The sequence below is a fragment of the Carlito syrichta genome, unplaced genomic scaffold (genome assembly GCF_000164805.1).
Source record: "Carlito syrichta isolate Samal-C Ts95f unplaced genomic scaffold, Tarsius_syrichta-2.0.1 Scaffold302053, whole genome shotgun sequence".
In the NCBI taxonomy this organism is placed as follows: domain Eukaryota; kingdom Metazoa; phylum Chordata; class Mammalia; order Primates; family Tarsiidae; genus Carlito; species Carlito syrichta.
In genome coordinates, this window is record NW_007246149.1 from 734618 (window position 1) to 754336 (window position 19719).

A 19719-nucleotide genomic window follows, 5' to 3' on the forward strand; every position below is an offset into this window, starting at 1 on the left:
GTTCCAGCTACTTGGAAGGCTGAGGCAGAAGGATCGCCGGAGCCCAGCAGGTTGAGGCTGCAGTGGCCGGGAGCGGCCACTGCACTCCAGTCTGGGTGACAGAGTGAGACTCCAACTCAAAAAAAAAAAGAAAAAAAATCTACAATACAGAAAAGTTTTGTTGTAATATTATTTATACAGCAAATTTAGTCAGAAATTGATAACATCTTTAATGTTTATTACTATAAGTAGTTTAATAAATGATGGTATATTGGCTTGTTAGAGGACAGTTTTGTAGTTACTAATAATATAAATTCAGCACTTCAACAACTTAGAAAAGCGATTTGGGTATAAAGTTATGTGAAAAAAAATAATAAAAAATCATCCATAGTACACTAGCAGTGAACAATCTGAAAAGTAAATTAAGAAAACAATTATATCTATAATAGCATAAAAAAGAATTAAAAAATGAAAAAAGTAATCAAACAGACAAAGGAATTTCCATGTTCCTGGACTGGAAGATTTACCATTGTTAGGCTGGTAACACTACCCAAAACAATTTATAGATTAGTGTAATTCCTATCAAAGTCCCAACAACATTTTTTACAGAAATTGAAAAACTCATCCTAAAATTCATAAGGAATTTCAAGAGACTTCAAATGGCCAAAACAATCTTGAAAAGGAAAATCAAAGTGGGAGAGACTCTAATTTCAGATTTTAAAACTTACTACAAAGCTATAGTAATCAAAACACTTTGCTGCTGACATAAGGATGAAATAGAATAGAGAGCCCAGAAATAAATGCTCGCTTACATGGTCAATGGTTTTCAACAAGAATGCCGTGATCACTTAATGGGGAAAGAACAGGACAGTCTTTTCAACAAATAGGGCTGCTAAAACTGAGTACCTGCATACAAAAGAATGAAACTGAACCCTGACCTTATGTCATATTCAAAAACTAACTCAAAAAATGAGTCAAAGACCTCAATTTAAAAGCTAAAGGTATAAAACTCATAGGAAAAAAACTTTATAACTGTGGATTTAGCAATTTTTTTTTTTTTTTGAGTTGGAATCTCACTCCATCGCCCAGACAGGAATGTAGTGGCCGCTCCCGACCATTGCAGCCTCGACCTGCTGGGCTCCGGCGATCCTTCCATCTCAGTCTTCCAAGTAGCTGGAACTACAGGTGCGCGCTACCACACCCAGCTAATTTTTTGATTTATTGTAGAGATGAGGTCTCACCAAGTTGCCCAAGCGGGTCTTGAACCCACGGTCTCAGGCAATCCACTCACTTCAGCCTCCCAAGGTACGGGATTACAGGCTGAGCCACCGAGCCCGGCTAGCAATTTTTTTAAAGAAACAAAAGAAATAAATTAGACTTCATAAATTTAAGAACTTGTATATCAAAGGACATTATCAAGATAGTGAAAAGACAGCCCACAAAATGGAAGAAAATATTTGCAAATTATATATCTAATAAGGGCTTATTATTCAGAATATATAAAGAACTCCTCCAACTCGACAGCAACAATAAAACAATTAAAATATGAGCAAAAGATTTGAATAGATATTTCTCTAAAGAAGATGTACAAATAGCCAATATGCAAGTGAAGTAATGTGGAGTAATGTGGAACCACATGTGTTGCTGGTAGGAATGTAAAATGGTTTCGTTGCTGTGGAAAGCCAGTTCCTCAAAAATTTCAATATTGAGTGACTAATATGACCCAATAACTCTACTCCACTCCTCACTAGAGTTATTGGGTCATATTAGTCACTCAATAGAATATTGAGCTTAATGAATTGAAAAGAATTGAAAAGAGGGAATTAAACATATATTGTGTTTGTGCACCAATGTTCATAGCAAGATTATTCACAAATGGAAAAACTCAAAAAATGGAAATAACCCGGGTGTCCATAGGCAGATGAATGGATAAACAAATTGTGCTATAAACATAAAATGGAATATTATTTGATCATAAAAAGGAATGAAATTCTGATACGTGATATAACATGAACTTTGAAAACTAAGTGAAATCAGCAAACATTTATATGAGGTATCTTAGAATAGGCAGCTACACAGAGGCAGAAAGAAGGATGGAGATTTCCAGGAAACAGAGAGTTTTGTTTTAATGAGTACAGAATTTCTGTTTGGACTGATGAAAAATGTTCTGGAAATAGACAGTAGTGGTAACTACTCAACATTGTAAATGTGCTTAATATCACTGAATTGTATACTTTTAAATGGTTAAAATGGTAAATTTTATATTATTTATATTTTAAATGAATTTTTTTATTATACATAGGGATTCAAGTATATAAATTATGGGTTTTTTTTGTTTTGGGGGGTTTTTTTTTGAGTTGGATTCTCACTCTGTCGCCCAGACTGGAGTGAAGTGGCTGCTCCCGGCCACCGCAGCCTCGCCTCCTGGGCTCCGGCGATCCTTCTGCCTCAGCCTTCCAAGTAGCCAGAATTACAGGCATGCACTACCACGCCTGGCTGATTTTTTGATTTATTGTAGAGATGAGGTCTCACTGCCCAGGCGGGTCTCGAATCCATGGGTTCAGGCAATCCACTCACCTCAGCCTCCCAAAGGCGCGGGATTACAGGCTGAGCCACCGAGCCCAGCAAATTATGTATTTTTAAAACAAAGTCACTGCCGGGCATGGTGGTTCATGCCTGTAATCCCAGTACTTTGGGAGGTGGAGGCGAGAGGTTTGCCTGAACCCATGGATTCGAGACCAGCCTGGGCAACATGGTGAGAACTTGTCTCTAAAATAAATCAAAAAATTAGCTGAGTGTGGTGGTACACACCTGTAGTCCCAGCTACTTGAAAGGCTGAGACAGAAGGATCACCTGAGCCCAGCAATTTGAGGCTGCAGTGGCCAAGAGCATGCCACTGCATTCCTCCAGCCTGGGTGATAGAGCAAGACTCTGACTCAAAAATAAATAAAAATAAAACAGAAGGAAATAAAAAGAAATGAAATAATTACTGAATTTTCAGGTGATTATTTTGATTAGAAATAAGGCTCAGCCGGGCTCAGTGGCTCAGCCTGTAATCCCGCGCCTTTGGGAGACTGAGGTGAGTGAATTGCCTGAGCCTGTGGGTTCAAGACCCGCCTGGGCAGCGAGACCTCATCTCTACAATAAATCAAAAAATCAGCCGGGCATGGTAGCGCATGCCTGTGATTCCGGCTACACGAAACACTGAGGTGGAAGGATCACCGGAGCCTAGTAGGCGAGGCTGCGGTGGCCGGGAACGGCCACTGCACTCCAGTCTGGGCGACCGAGTGAGACTCCAACTAAAAAAAAAAAGAAAGAAAGAAATAAGGCTCGAATTTAAAAATTTAATTTTTAGCTAGTGTATTTTCATTTTTAAATAGATATATTTTTATGTTATGTAGTTTCTCAGACCAACAAACATAAAGAAAATTTAGGTTTACTCATTTTCAAAATTGATAACTTAATATTTAAAATTTTTCTCTTGGGCAACCCCTTCGGGTCCCCTCCCACTGTGGGAACTTTTCTGTCCTCTCAATAAATCCTGCTTTCTAAAAAAAAAAATCTCTCTTGTTTATAGCCGGGCTTGATGGCTCAGCTTGTAATTCCGCGCCTTTGGCAGGCTGAGGTGAGTGGATTGCCTGAGCCCGCGGGTTCAAGACCCGCCTGGGCAACTTGGTGAGACCTCATCTCCACAATAAATCAAAATAAGCCAGGTGTGGTAGCGCACGCCTGTAGTTCCAGCTACTCAGAAGGCTGAGGCGGAAGGATCGCCGGAGCCCAGCAGGTCGAGGCTGCGGTGGCCGGGAGCAGCCATTGCACTCCAGTCTGGGTGACAGAGTGAGACTCCAACTCAAAAAAATAAAAAAGAATAGCTATATACTGATTAATCATTTTTTAAACCTTCAAAATGACAGGAAAAGTTTTTCAGAATAATTCACATAAAAGAAATGTGTGTACTACATTTGTGCTAGAACATTTTGAATGATTTTAGTTTGTTGTCAGATGTTCTGGATTTTAACGAAACCTGTGTTTCTTTAGCTCGACAGGGCCAATTCACTATTAAACCAGGCCCAGCAGCCTTACAGATATCTCATTGAATCAGTGCGTCAGAGAGATTCTAAGATTGATTCACTGACGGAGAGTATCGCACAACTTGAGAAAGATGTCAGGTAAACCATCTATGAATCTTGTATTTGAATAATAAAGACATTTTAAACAATGCTACTGTAGATGAATTTGAGTTGTTAACTGTGAAACAAAATATAAATAACAAAAGTGGTCTAAAATGTAATTGAGTATTAAACTTTTCTTGGGAAAACTAAGACCGCCTCACATCAGGTGTTCACATTCCACCTGTGATCAGAAGTCTTAGCATGGAAATAATAGTGTTACACTTGTTAACAGAACACTCCATCTACCCCAGGGGCCACAACAGCCATCCTGTCCTTGTTCCCCTCAAATTTTTCATGTGGGACATGCAGGGAGAGGAGGATGCTAGATGCCGTTTGTGGAGCTAAAATGATTTTTTAAACAGAAAAATGTACACATTTACTTAGACTCATGTTGACTTAGCCAAACAATTTTTAAGCTTTTTGTCCCCCTTACCCTACATCAGGTAACCCATGCATGACCTCAATGTAAATAAACAAATTCCTTTCACTTCCTTAGTTTGAAATTGTTTTTGTTTGAGTCGTTATTTACAATATTTCCTCCATTTGGTAGTCATTCAAATTCTTTACCTGTTCTTCTATTTGATCATCTTGGTTTTTTAAACTGCAAAAAAAAGAATGATACGTGTAAAGGAAGAAGTTTTAACTCATAGATCAACAGTGACAGAGGTTGAGATCTCATTCTGCCTCTGAGGCTGGAATGCAGTGGCATAAGCATAGCTCACCATGGCCTCAACCTCCTGGGCTTAGGCGATCATTCCGCCTCAGCCTTCTGAGTAGCTGGGACTACAAGACACGTGCCATCAGCATGTAATGATGTAAGACATAATTTATATTGTTGACAAGTGCTATTTCTAGAACAATTGTTGGTTTTATATAGAAATATAATTTTTAACATTAAAATTAATCTAGAAATAAATTGTTATTTACTTCAGTGTTTAAAATATACACATGTGTGGGTGTGATTTTAAATTATTTAAACAAATCATCAAAAGAATTAAACCAGGAATAGGTTCTTGGCCAAATATTTTAGTGGAGTAGAAATGAGAAAAAGCCGGACACAGTGGCTCACACCTGTAATCCCAGCAGTTTAGAAGACTGAGGCAGGAACATTGCTTGAGCCCAGGAGTTCATAGTGAGACATCATCTCTACAAAAAATTTAAAAATTAGCCTGGCAGGGTGGCGTGCGCCTATAATCACAGCTACTTCAGAGTCTGAACCCAGAAGGTCGAGGCTGCGGTGAGCTATGATCATCCCAACTGCACTCTATTCTACGCAACAGACTGAGATCCCAACTCAAAAATAAAAAACATAAATGAAAAATAATGCAGGCAGGTGAAAATGTTTAATATAGAGAAAAGAAATAACAAGCTATAGGAGAAAATTATAAAGATGAACAAATTCCTCCCTAGAGAAATTAAACTTATCCTCTGAGAACATACAGCTTTATGGGAGAACCAAAATTTGCATCTGTATTTGTCCGCTTTCTAATTCTGTTCTCTTAACCGTTATGTTATACTGCCTCCCTATGTTCTATTCTGAATAAGGGATAATTTGTCATTCACTAATGTAATTATGAAAGAGAAGCAAAAAAATAGTGTATAATAGTGATTAAAAGTAGCACTTTTATGTGTTGATAATTATTGAAGCTAACAGATACATGACTGTTATATTTTCTTTTTTGAAATATTCTATAATAAAGTTGTTTTTTTAAAAGCAGATTTTTATTTTACTTTATTTTATTTTATTTTATTTTTTGAGTTGGAGTCTCACTCTGTTGCCCAGACTGGAGTGCAGTGGCTGTTCCCGGCCACCGCAGCCTCGACCTGCTGGGCTCCGGCGATCCTTCCGCCTCAGCCTTCCGAGTAGCTGGAACTACAGGCGCGCGCTACCACGCCCAGCTAATTTTTTTTTTTTATTGTAGAGATGAGGTCTCGCCAAGTTGCCCAGGTGAGTCTTGAACTCACAGGCTCAGGCAGTCTACTCACCTCAGCCTTCCAAGGTGCGGGATTACAGGCTGAGCCACCGAGCCCGGCAAAAAGCAGATTTTTAAAAGGGGGTTTTCAAATCCAGCTCAGTACTTAGTTTCTATTTGGGGCAAGCATATTTAAATTCTCTAAACCTCTGTTGTACAATAGAACGTTCTGTAATGATAAAAAATATTCTACATTTGTGTTGTCCAATATGGTAACAACTAGGTAGCCACATGTGACTGCAGAGCATTGAAATGTGGCTAGTGCATACTTGATCTCAAACCAGGTAAAGTAGGGTCCAAAGGGAGAACCAAACTTTACCTATACAATGACCACTTGCATACCTAATCCTGAATTTTACCCCCCATCTTTAAAATAATTTTTTAAAAGAAAAGAAATTTTTAAAAGAAAGTAAAGTGGCTAGTGTTACTGAGGAACTAAATTTTTAATTTTATTTAAATTAAATCAATTTTAGTTTTAATTGTCACAGTGACTAATGACTGTGATGTTAGGAAACTCAGCCAGTTTCCTCACATGTGAATTGACTCTGGGACTCCTGAATGATAGGATTGAGGATAAAGTGACATAATCTTCATAATATATATAGCATAATGCCTAAACATTATGTTCAATAATTTTCAACAAATTTATCATACATTTAACAAATGTTATGTTGAAAATAATATTGCCAGGCTCGGTGGCTCAGCCTGTAATCCCGTGCCTTTGGGAGGCTGAAGTGAGTGGATTGCCTGAGCCCATGGATTCGAAACCCACTTGGGCAGGCGAGACCTCATCTCTACAGTAAATCAAAAAAAGCAACCGGGCATGGTAGTGCACGCCTGTAGTTCCAGTTACTTGGAAGGCTGAGGCAGAAGGATCGCCGGAGCCCAGCAGGTCAAGGCTGCAGTGGCCGGGAGCGGCCACTGCACTCCAGTCTGGGCGACAGTGAGACTCCAACTCAAAAAAAAAAATAATAATAATAATAATAATAAATATGAGAAATGACAGCCAGGCATGGTGGTTCATGCCTATAATCCCAGCACTTTGGGAGGCTGAGGTGAGAGGATTGCCTGAGCCCACGGGTTCGAGACCAGCCTGGGCAACTTAGCGAGACCTCATCTCTACAATAAAAATTTAAAAATTAGCTGGGCGTGGTGGCATGAGCCTGTAGTCCCGCTACTTGGAAGGCTGGAGGCAGAAGGATCGCCTAAGCCCAGCACGTTGAGACTGCAGTGACATGAACATACCACTGCCCTCCAGCCTGGGTGACAGAGTAAAACTCTGACTCAAAAAAAAAATGAGAAATAATATTTCTCAAAATATTTTGAATTGGGACGAAAATTGAGACTCCCTTAATAACAGCCACTGTTATAAAAACCAGGCCAATTATGGAATTCACTATCAAAAGAATTTTGTACTAGACATGAGTTCTTTAACACTGTTTTGTGTCTTATAAGTTTATTGTATGAGCCGGGCTCGGCTCAGCCTGTAATCCCGTGCGTTTGGGAGGCTGAGGTGAGTGGATTGCCTGAGCCCACGGGTTCGAGAGCCACCTGGGCAGTGAGACCTCATCTCTACAATAAATCAAAAAATCAGCCGGGCGTGGTAGCGCATGCCTGTAATTCCGGCAACTTGGAAGGCTGAGGCAGAAGGATCGCCGGAGCCTAGCAAGTCGAGGCTGCGGTGGCCGGGAGCAGCCACTGCACTCCAGTCTGGGCGACAGAGTGAGACTCCAACTCAAAAAAAAAAAAAAGTTATTGTATGATATTTTAGTATATTCTGAACTGATATTTCACAAGAAGTTAATTGAAGACTTCTAATGTGAAAAATTAAGGTACTTGCAGTAGTGTCATTGGAGATGCTGCTATGAATGTTCCTTGGGTCCATGACATAATTATATAATAATTATAATGATATAATGTAACAATGCCATAAAAGTCTGCTTAGCAGAGTCAGATGTAGTAGGTAGATCCCAGGTCTGCACCCCCATGGTTCTGCATACCCACATTCCTTCCCCCATTCCTTGAGTGAATGCATTTCAAATTCTATAATGGATATAATTCTATAATGAATACACATCAAGCTGGTTCTCTTTTCATGGTAAGTGTGTCGTTAACATGTAAATATAAATGTGAACCTCAAGGGGTAGTTGTAAAATTTAATGTAAGAACATGTATAAAGCTTCTAACACATAGAAGACACTTAGTGAATATTACTTCCCTTCTCTTGTCCTTTGTTAATTTGAAATTAAATTATTAGATGACCCATCCAAAAAGGTTATTATGCTATTATGTTCCTTAGGAAAATGAAAAGAAAAATTTATATACCTCTTTGCTAGGTGTGATGTACAAAAATTTACATCACTTGATTATCTTAAACCATGTTTCTGGTTTATCTAATGAAAATCTTTAAAGAACTGAAGAATATTATACTTTTCTTAGAAAATTAAATAATAACACTATACGATACTTCTTATAAATGTAGCTATTTATATGATATCTTCAGTTTCTATAAAGGTTAAAATAAATATGCACTAAATGTAATTGTTATAAACATGTTAAAAGCTAACATTTGAGATGTCGCTATTAACTGCTTTAAATTCCCCTGTCATTAGAGTAATAATACTAATCCATTCTAAAAGTAGTCCTGTAACCAAGCCACAAGAGGCAGTCTGGGTAATATAGTTTGAGCTCTACTTCAGAACTAAAGGAAGCCTGGAAAGAGAATAATTAGCATAAGTTCCTTTTCCTGTTGTCAGTTCTCAGTTTATTCTTAACTAGTAGTTAAAGAAGAAAAGACTACATTGTCAACTTCTGTTGCAAGACTAAGCCAGAGTATATTGATCCAGGAAGTTAAAGAACAGTATATCAGGAATATGTTTTCATATTACAGGTGAAACAGAGTCATAAATGTGAATTTCTAAGTAATAATTAACAGTGAATTGAACAATTATGGGTGTAATATACCATTCAAGATAGATGAGCTTATAGGGAGATTTGTTTTGTAGTTTTATGAGTCACACATAGAAGCTTTGTATTTTTAAAGGTAAGTTTCCACTATTATGAAATATGTCTTACTAAGACTTAAACTTCTGCTGAGTAATTAATTACATATTAGAAGAACAGTGAATATAACAATTGTCATCTTCAATTTTAGAGACCCACATGTTGAAGGCTGTCTCTTTTGTGGTTCGAATATTTTATAAAGAAGACTAAGACTGAAAATATATGCCAAACATTCTAATATCAGAAATATTTTCTGGGGAGTGTATATTGTTTGTGATTAACTGGCATTTTACAGATACAACACAGTTGCTCTGTAAACCGATTTGTCCACCCACCTTCTATTCCATGTTATATGGTTGCTTTTGGTATTAATATTTAATTATAGAATATTTCCTTTATTCTTGAAAAGTTAAATACTACATATACAACATTTATAAAGAATTATCCAGATAAAATCCTTTAATTACCGTAACATTCCATTCTCATTACATTACATTTTCTTTAATGGGCCTGTTGGTATTTAAGACAGTCAGAGAGAGACAGAGACCGAGAGAAAGACAGGAGAGAATATGTATATGTGCACTGAATGTATGTGTTTATATACTGCATGTGTAAGTGTTCATCTATATAATATAAGCACATACATATTTCTTGAAAATTCCTAGTGTTATTTACTCAACATTTACTTTAATTTGAAAAATATTTTATCTTCAAAGTGATTCCAGCTAAAGATCAATTAGAATTGTAGAGTTACAGAAACCTGTAGTCCTAACCATGCTTTTGCTACTCCAGTGGAATATCATGCTCAGTTTCCTTTATTCTGTTTTGTTCTTTTCAGCTCCTCAGCTCAGGAGGCTCTCTGGCGCCTAACTCCATAAGTCAGTTTGTTTTTCTGATGAGTTGCTTACCTTTATTGCCATTTAATTAATGTTTTCCTCTGGTGCCTGTTTTTCATCTAAATTAGTAATACTGTATAGCATTTATATAGCGCTTTATTGTTCAATGCTTTATATAATAATTCATTAGATAATTCATATATCCCTTTGACATATACGAATGCTATAATTCACTTTTACAGATATGAAAACTGAGGGTCAAATGATAATTAAAAGAAAAAGAGGGTGGTATGTGTTGTGCTTTAAGCCACACAGTTGAGTCAGTGGCACAGTAGGAAACCAAATTCAGAATTACATCTAGTCTGTTTTCTCAGGACAAACTGTAATGCTTCCTGGGGAAGTTCTCAATTACTAGGAAAGAGTAGAATATGGGCTTTCCCTTTTAAGTCTGTGGAATTACCAGTTCCTCCATAATACCTACTACTATTCTTTTAATTAAATAAAAAAAGGTGGGGGAGTGGACACTATGGCTCACACCTGTAATCCCAGCACTTTGGGAGGCTGAGGCAGGAGTTTGAAACCAGCATGGCAACACAGCGAGATCTTGTATCTGCAAAAAATAAAAAAATAAAATAGCGAGATGTGGTATGCATACCTGTAGTCCCAGCTACTGGGAAGGTTGAGGAGGAAGGATCTCCTGAGCGCAGGAGGTGAGGCTGTGTTCAGCCGTAATTGTGCCACTACACTCAAGCCTGGGCAGCAGAGTAAGACTCTGACTCAAAAAAAAAAAGGTCTGCCAAATATTTTAAAGCTCGGTGTTTTTCCATTTCCTTTTATGTTAACTTTAAAATGTCTTTACCACTGGCTCACACCTCTAATCCCAGCACTTTGGGAGGGCAAGGCGGGGGGATTGCCTGAGCCTACAGGTTCAAGACTAGCCTGGGCAACTTGGCAAGACCTCATCTCTACCATAAATAAAGAAAAACTAAGCCGGGCTCGGTGACTCAGCCTGTAATCCCACGCCTTTGGAAGGCTGAGGTGAGTGGATTGCCTGAGCCCGCGGGTTCGAGACCCGCCTGGGCAACTTGGCGAGACATCATCTCTACAATAAATCCAAAAAATGAGCCGGGCGTGGTAGCGCACGCCTGTAGTTCCAGCTACTTGGAAGGCTGAGGTGGAAGGATCGGCGGAGCCCAGCAGGTCGAGGCTGCTGTGGCCAGGAGCAGCCACTGCACTCCAGTCTGGGCGACAGAGTGAGACTCCAACTCAAAAAAAAAAAAAGAAGAAGAAGAAGAAAAATTAACCGGGCATCGTGGCACATGCCTGCAGTTCCAGCTGCTTGGAAGGCTGAGGCAGAAGGATCGCTGAACCCAATAGGTCGAGGCTACTGTGACCGTGAGGGTGCCACTGCACTCCAACCTGGACGACAGAGTGAGACTCCAACTCAAGAAAGAGAAAAAAAAGAGAGAACTGGGTGCAGTGGCTCATGCATGTAATCCCAACAGTTTTGGAGACCAAGGTGGGAGGATTGCTTGAGCTGAGAACTTTAAGACCAGCCTGGGCAAATAGCAAAACCTCGTTTTTACAAAAAATCAAGAAACTAGCCGAGCATGGTGTCACACACTTGTTGTCCCAACTACTTGGGAGACTGAGGCTGAAGGATTGCCTGAACACAGGAGATCAAGGCTGTGGTGAGCCATGATTGTGCCACTGCACTTCAGCCTAGGTGACAGAGTAAGACCCTGACTTGGAAAAAAAGAAAATGAGCTGGCCACAGTAATGCATGCCTGTAGTCCCAGCTACTTGGGAGACCGAGACAGGAGGATCACTTGAGCCAAGGGTTTTGACGTTGTAGTTCGCCATTATCACAACTATGAATAGCCACTGTACTCCAGCCTGGGCAACATACCAAGACCCTGTCTCTTAAACAAAAGAAAGAAAAAAGAAAAAGTCTTCTGACAGAATAGCTAGGCTATTCATTAAGTCAAAAATTACAGTAGCTGGTCTGGCATCTTTATGGACTATAGACTTAATTTACCTTCAATTCAAACCATCAAAAATATGTTTACTCTTTTGCTATGTACTATTTATTAACTAAATTTACACTAATGATGACTTTTTAAAACTTTTTTTCAGCAATTTAAATAAAGAAAAGTCAGCATTGCTACAGGTGAAGAATCAAATGGCATTAGATTTAGAACAACTTCTAAATCATCGTGAGGTACTTTTTGCATTTTATCATAAATTTTAACATTTTAGGCTTTTTCAAAAATCCTTATCAGGTTAAAATTGTTGGATACCAGTTGTCTGTGTTCATTAATGTCTTCTCATGTTTACGTCTCACTGTGACTCAGCCCTTTTTATTCAACTTCTGATGATACTTCTTTGAGTTAATTCTTATTCCTAGAATGCCCCTTCTTGTTGACCAGTATTTTGTTCATTTGTCTGTCACTGAATTTCCATATTATTGAAATTATGTTTTATCTCATTCTGCAACTGGACAATGAATTTCTTTAGCGTGCCTCTGTCTTATTTATCATTTTATGCCCAATGCCTAATACACAATTTTGTGTTGAGCTTTAAAGTACATGCAGTTTTTTTCTTTTTTTTTTTCTTTTTTTTTGGGGGGGGTTGCAATCTCACTCTGTCACTCAGGCTGGAGTGCAGTGGTACGCTCACAGTCACTGCAGTCTTGACCTGCTGGGCTCAGGCAATTCTTCCGCCTCAGCCTTCCAAGTACCTGGAACTCCAGGCGTGTGCCACCATGTCCAGCTAATTTTTTTATTTTTATTGGAGAGATGAGGTCTCACCAAGTTGTCCACCTGGTCTTGAACCCGTGGACTGAGGCAATCCTCTCACCTTGGTCTCCCAAAGTGCTGGAATTATAGGCAAGAGGCAAGAGCAACTGCACCCAGCCAAAACTCTTTTTTTTTCTGAGTTGGAGTCTCACTCTGTCACCTAGGCTAGAGTGCAGTGGCACTCTCAGGGCCACTGCAGCCTTGACCTGCTGGGCTCAGGCGATCCTTCCACCTCTGCCTTCCAAGTAGCTGGAACTACAGGCATGCGCCACCATGCCCAGCTAATTTTTTTATTTATTGTACAGACGAGGGCTCACCAAGTTGCCCAGGCTGGTCTCAAAGCCCTGGACTCAGGCAATCCTCTCGCCTAGGCCTCCCAAAGTGCTGGGATTACAGGCTTGAGCCACCATACCCCAAAATTATTTTAAAGTATAATAATCCCCAGTTTATAAAAGGAGAAATGAGTCATAAGTGGCTTGCCCATGGCCAGTTAGTAACTAAGAGATATGCTCAGTTTTGTTTCATTTTTAAAGTAATATTTATTGAGGTGTAACATTCACCCTTTGTAGCGTTCATTTTTGTGACTTTTTTGACATATGCCCACAGTTGTATTAACACTACCACAATCAATATATAGACTAGTTCCATCAATCCAGAAAATTCCTCCATGACCCCCTTGTAATTGACTCCTTTCCTGAACTTCCAGCACTACCAACCACCTGTTTTCTGTACCTATAGTTTTACCTTTGAAAGAATGTCATATAAATGAAATTATCAGTACATATCCTTTTGAGATTACCTCTTCTTACTTTTTTTTTTTTTTTTTTTTTGAGTTGGAGTCTCACTCTGTCACCCAGACTGGAGTGCAGTGGCCGCTCCTGGCCACTGCAGCCTCGACCTTCTGGGCTCCAGCGATCCTTCCGCCTCAGCCTTCCAAGTAGCTGGAACTACAGGTGCACCCGACTAATTTTTGATTTATTGTAGAGATGAGGTCTCGCCAAGATGCCCAGGTGGGTCTCGAACCCATGGGCTCAGGCAATCCACTCAGCCTCCCAAAGTGCTGGGATTACAGGCTGAGCCACCAAGCCCGGCTTCCTTTTCTTACTTATGATAATGCATTTGAGATTCATTTATATTGTTGCAATTATTAGTCATTTATTCCTTTTTATTGCTGAGTAATAATTCATTATATGAATGTACCATTGTTTGTTAATCCATTCACCAGTTGATGGACATTTGAGTTTCCATTTGGGGTCATCTCCAAATAAGTAGCTATAAACTATTGTGAATATGTTTTTGAATAAATGTGAGTTTCAATTTCTCTTGGGTAAATACCCAAGAGCACAATTACCAGGCTGTATGGAACTTACATGTTCAACTTTACAATAAACTGCCAAATTTTCAACAGGACTGTAATTTTGCATTCTCACCTGCAACAAATGAGAGTTCCAGCTTAACTGCACACTCACCAACAGTTGCTGTTAAGCCTAGTTTTTTAGTCTAAAGCATTTTTTTTCCATTGAGCTATCACTGCCTCATCTTAATCATCTTTTTATCATTTTGTTATTCTAAAACAGAATTGTTCAAAACAACTCCTTGGTTTATGAGTATCCTAAAGATGTCGATTTCTAGTCTGGGAAAGTAATACCACATGTTTGGGAATAAATTACTAGAATAATATTCTTGATAGACATGAACTGGAGACTGTCATTTGAAACCATTTAAAGGCACACATCCTAGAAACGTCGGAAGAATTGGAAGATTGTCTCTATCTTAGAAACGCCCTTTGGAATGAGTTCTCTTAAAGGGAACTTTTATATGATGAGTGAAAGGGATAAGAAGGTGTTCCTGGACTGAATTTTAAAGATATCTTTTAGGTAGATAAATCAATCTAACACCGGGTTACAAAGCTAGGAAAAGCTATAGTTATTTTTTCTTCTGACTTGTGACATCCCAGGCCTTTTCCATCACAGCTATTGGCACTTAGGTCCCAGGATTCTGCCTTCAAGTAATTGTTTCTTCACTCTGGAAGCCTGATTCATTTACCATCTGGAATTTTCACAAATGTTTTTGAAATTGAATATTTAAGAGATAGTAACTACAGATGACTATTCAGTCATATCAATGACTTTTTCATAAAACTACTTATAAGTATTTTTTTCCTGATGGCAATTCTCATTTGATTTTAAAGGATTATGCTAGACTGAAAAATATATGACAAATTCCAATACTTGGAATCACATTATTCACGAGTCCAAATAAAAACTAAAAGGCTTTGCTTAGGGAGTTGAGAAGAAAATATGTTTACACATACAAATAAAATACTAGTAGAGCTGGGCACAGTGTGGCTCACGATGGTAGCCCCAGCTACTCTGGAGTCTGAGGCAGATGAATCACTTGCACTCAAGAGTACAAAGCTGGAATGAGCTATGATCTCACCTGTGAATAGCTACTGCACTCCAGCAAGGACTGCATAGTGAGTATTAGCAATACCCTATATTAATGAAATGTGTATGGATGCATATTAACTAAATAATTGTCAGTTCATTTTTATGCATTTGACAGTATATCTTCATTTGGACAATTATATGTTAATAATTCAATCTTTATATCTTCATTTGGGCATTTATATATTAATAATTCAGTCTTGTGGTTTTTTTATAATGTGAAAAGCAACATTTCAAGCCGGGTGTGGTAGCTCAAGCCTGTAATCCCAGCACTGGAAGGCTGAGCTCAGGGGTTCAAGACCAGCTTGGGCGATTTGGCAAGACTTCATCTCTACAATAAAATAAATAAATAAGCTGGGCATTGTAGCATGCACCTGTAGTTCCAGCTACTTGGAAGGCTGAGGCAGAAGGATCGCCTGAGCCCAGCAGGTCTAGGCTGTGATGACTGTGAGCGTGCCATGCACTCCAGCCTGGGCAACAGAGTGAGACTCCACCTCTAATAATAACAATAATATTAATAATAATACCATTCTGACTGGTGTCAAGGTGTATCTCTTTGTGGTTTTGATTTGCATTTCCCTGATGATTAGTGATATTGAGCATTTTTTCATATACAAATGTGGACCATTTGTATATCTTCTTTTAAGAGATGTCTGTTCATGTCATTTGCCCACCTTTTAAAATGGGGTAATTGACAGGCGTGGTGGCTCACACCTATAATCCCAGCATTTTGGGAGACTGAGGTGAGAGGATTACCTAAGCCCACGAGTTCAAGACCAGCCTGGGCAACTTGGTGAGACCTCACCTCTACAATAAGTCAAAAAAACTAGGCAGGCATGGTGGTGCGTGCCTGTAGTTCCAGCTACTTGGAAGGCTGAGGTGGAAGGATCACCTGAGCCCAGCAGGTCAAGGCTGCGATGGCCATGAGTGTGCCACTGCACTCCAGCCTGAGCAACAGAGTGAGACTCCAACTCAAAAAAATAAAATGAAATAAAATTGAGTCATGGACTTTTTTTTTGCTGATTTATTTGAGTTCTTTATAGATTCTGGATATTAGTCTTTTGTCAGATGTATAGTTTGCTAATATCATCTCCCATTCCATAGGTTGCCTATTTACTCTGTTGATTATTTATTTTGCTGTACTGACATTTTTTAGTTAAGTCCCACTTATTTAGTTTTATTTTTATTGCATTCGCTTTTGGGGTTATAGCTATAAATTATTTGCCCAAGCCAATGTTCAGAAGAGTTTTTCCTAGTTTTCTTCTGGGATTAAGTTTTCAAGTCTTTAATCCATCTTGAGTTAATTTTTGTATAAGAGCCAGACACGGTGACTCACAACTGTAATCCCAGCAGTTTGAGAGGCAGAGGTGAGAGGACCTCCTGAGCCCACAGGTTTTAGAACAGCCTGGGCAATATGATGAGACCTCACCTCTACAATAAATCAAAAAATTAACTGTGTGTGGTGGCACACACCTGTAGTTCCAGCTACTTGGAATACTAAAGCAGAAGGATTGCCTGAGCCTCATAGGTAGAGGCTGCAGTGGCCATGAGCATGCCACTGAACTCTAGCCTGGACAACAGAGTGAGACTCTAACCCCCAAAAAAAAATTGTATATGGTGAAAGATAGGGATCAAGTTTTATTTTTCTGCATGTAGTTATCCAATTTTCCCAGCACCATTTGTTGAATAGGGCATCCTTTCCCTAGTGTATGTCTTTGTGTGCTTTGTTAAAAATCCATTGATTGTTAGATATTTGGGTTTATTTCTGGGTCCTCTGATCTGTTTCATTGGTCCATGTATCTGCTTTTGAACCAGTACCATGCTGTTTTGGTTACTACAGCCTTTAGTATAATTTGAAGTCAGGTAATGTGATGCCTCCAGCTTTGTTCTTTTTGCTTGGGATTGCTTTGGCGATTTTTGGCTCTTTTTTGGCTCCACATGAATTTTAGGATTGTTTTTCTGATTCTGTGAAAATTAGTGTTGGTATTATGATAGGGATTTTGTTGAATCTGTAACTTAATTTGGGTAATATGGTCATTTTAGCAATGTTGATTCTTCTAATCCATGAGCATGGGATGTTTCTCCATTTGTCTGTATCCTGTACACTTTATCTCATCCAAGTTTTGTAGTTCTCCTCTTAGAGATCTTTCACCTCCTTGGTTAAATATATTACGAAGTATTTTATCTTTTAGGCTGCTATTGTAAATGGAATTGAATTCTTGATTTGATTCTCAGCTTGGTCACTATTTGTATATAACAGTGCTACTGATTTGTGTGTGTTGATTTTGTATTCTGAAACTTTATCGAATTCATTTATCAAGTCCAGGAATCTTTTGGAGGAACCTTTAGGATTCTTTATGTATAAGATCATATTGTTGGCATACAGAGATAATTCATTTCTTTTTTTATTTGGATACTTTTATTTCTTTCTCCTGCCTGACTGCTCTGGCTAGAACTTCCAATACTGTATTGACTAGAAGTTGCAGAAGTGGGTATCCTTACCTTGTTTCAGTTCTGAAAGGGAATGTGTTCAGCTTTTCTCCTTTCAGGATGACATTGACTGTGGATGTGTCATATATGGTTTTTACTATTTTGAGGAATGTTCCCTCTATGCCTATTTTGCTGAGGATATTTATCATGAAAGGATGCTGGCTTTTATCAAGTGCTTTTTCTGCATCTACTGAAATGACCAGATGATTTTTAATTTTTAATTCTGTTTATGTAGTGGATCACATTTATTTACTTGCATGTGTTGGACCTTCCTTGCATCCCTGGGATAAAACCCACTTCATGGTAGATTATTTTTTCTGTGTGCTGTTGAATTTGGTTTCCTAATATTTTGTTGAGGATTTTTACATCTGTGTTCATCAGGAATATTGATCTGTAATTTTCTTTTTTTGTTGTGTCTTTTTCTGGCCTTTGGTATCAGAGTGATACTAGCTTCATAGAATGAGTTAAGGAGAATTTCCTCTTTGTCATTCTTAAGGAATAGTTTCAGTAAAATTTGTACCAGTTCTTTGAAAGTCTGGTAGAATTTGACTGTGAGTCCATTGGTCTTGGACTTTTTGAGGGGGCAGGAAGACTTCTTACTGTTTCAATCATGCTACTCCTTATTGTTCTGTTCAGGATTTCTGTTTCTTCCTGATTCAATGTTGGGGAGTTGTATGTTTCCAAAAATGTATCCATTTATTCTAGATTGTCTAGTTTGTTTGCATAGAGGTATTCATAATAATCTTGGATGATCTTTTGTACTTCCATTGTATCAGTTGTGATGTTTCCATTTGCATTTCTGATTCAGCTAATTTGAATTTTCTGTCTTCATTTCTTAATTAATCTAGCTAGTGGTCTATCGGATTGTTTATCTTTTCAAGGAGCCAACTTTTTGTTTCATTGATTCTTCGTATTTTTTATTTCAATTTCATTAAGCTCTTCTTTGATCTTCGTTATTAATTTTCTTCTGCTGACTTTGGATTTGGCTTACTCATGTTTTTCTAGTTCCTTGAAGTGTAGCATTAAGTTGTCGGTATGTGCTCTTTCAGTGTTATTAATGTAGGCTTTAAGCACTATAAATTATCCTCTGAGCATAGCTTTGGCTGTATCCCAGAAGTTTTAATAACTTGTTTCATTGTTATTATTCATTTTTGAGGAGTTTTTTAATTTCCATCTTGATTTCATTGTTTACCTAAGGATCATTTAGAAACAGATTGTTTAACTTCCATGTTTTTGTTTGGTTTTATGAGTTCTTGTAGTTAATTTCTAGTTTCATTCCACTGTGGTCTGACAAGATGCTTGATATGATTTGGATTTTTTGGATTTATTGAGACTTGAGACCAGGCATATAGTCATTCTTGGAGAATGTTCCATGTGCAGAATCTTCCATGTGCTGATAAGAGAAATGTATATTCTATAGTTTTGGGGTGGAATGTTCTGTAGATGTTTGTTAGTTTCACTTCCTCTGGAGTCCTGTTTAACTCCAATGTTTCTTTGTTGACTTTCTGCTTTGATTATCTATTTAGTACTGTCGGTGGAGTATTGAAGTCTCCCACCATTATTGTATTGCTGTCTATCCCTTTTTTTAGGTCTAATAGAATTTTTTATAAAGCTGAGGGCTCTGTATTAGGTGCATATATATTTTAAATTGTTATGTCTTGCTGTTGGAGTGGTCTGTTTATCATTTTATAATAACCATCTTTGTCTTTTTTTTTACTGTTGTTAATATAAAGTCTGTTTTATCTGATATGAGAATGGCTACTGCTCATTTTTGGTTTCTATTTGCATAGAATATTTTTCCACCCCGTTATCTTGAATCTCTAGGAGTCTGTGTGTCAAGTGAGTCTCTTAAAGGCAGCAGATATTTGAATTGTATTTTTTTATTCATTTTGCCAGCCTATATCTTTTTAGTGGGGCTTTGAGATTGTTTATGTTCAGGGTTAATAATGATATTTAAGCCGGGCTCGATGGCTCAGCCTGTAATCCCGCACCTTTGGGAGGCTGAGATGAGTGGATTGCCT

General features: G+C 38.3%; 1 protein-coding gene across 1 annotated transcript in view; it reads left to right on the forward strand.

The window, feature by feature from the left end:
- Positions 1-19719, forward strand: part of PIBF1 (progesterone immunomodulatory binding factor 1) — a 234535-nt gene that overhangs the window by 185031 nt on the left and 29785 nt on the right. The window contains exons 15-16 of the mRNA XM_008055961.1: positions 4018-4148; positions 12100-12184. Coding sequence (XP_008054152.1) covers positions 4018-4148; positions 12100-12184 — 216 coding nt within the window. The remainder of the gene's footprint in view (positions 1-4017; positions 4149-12099; positions 12185-19719) is intronic.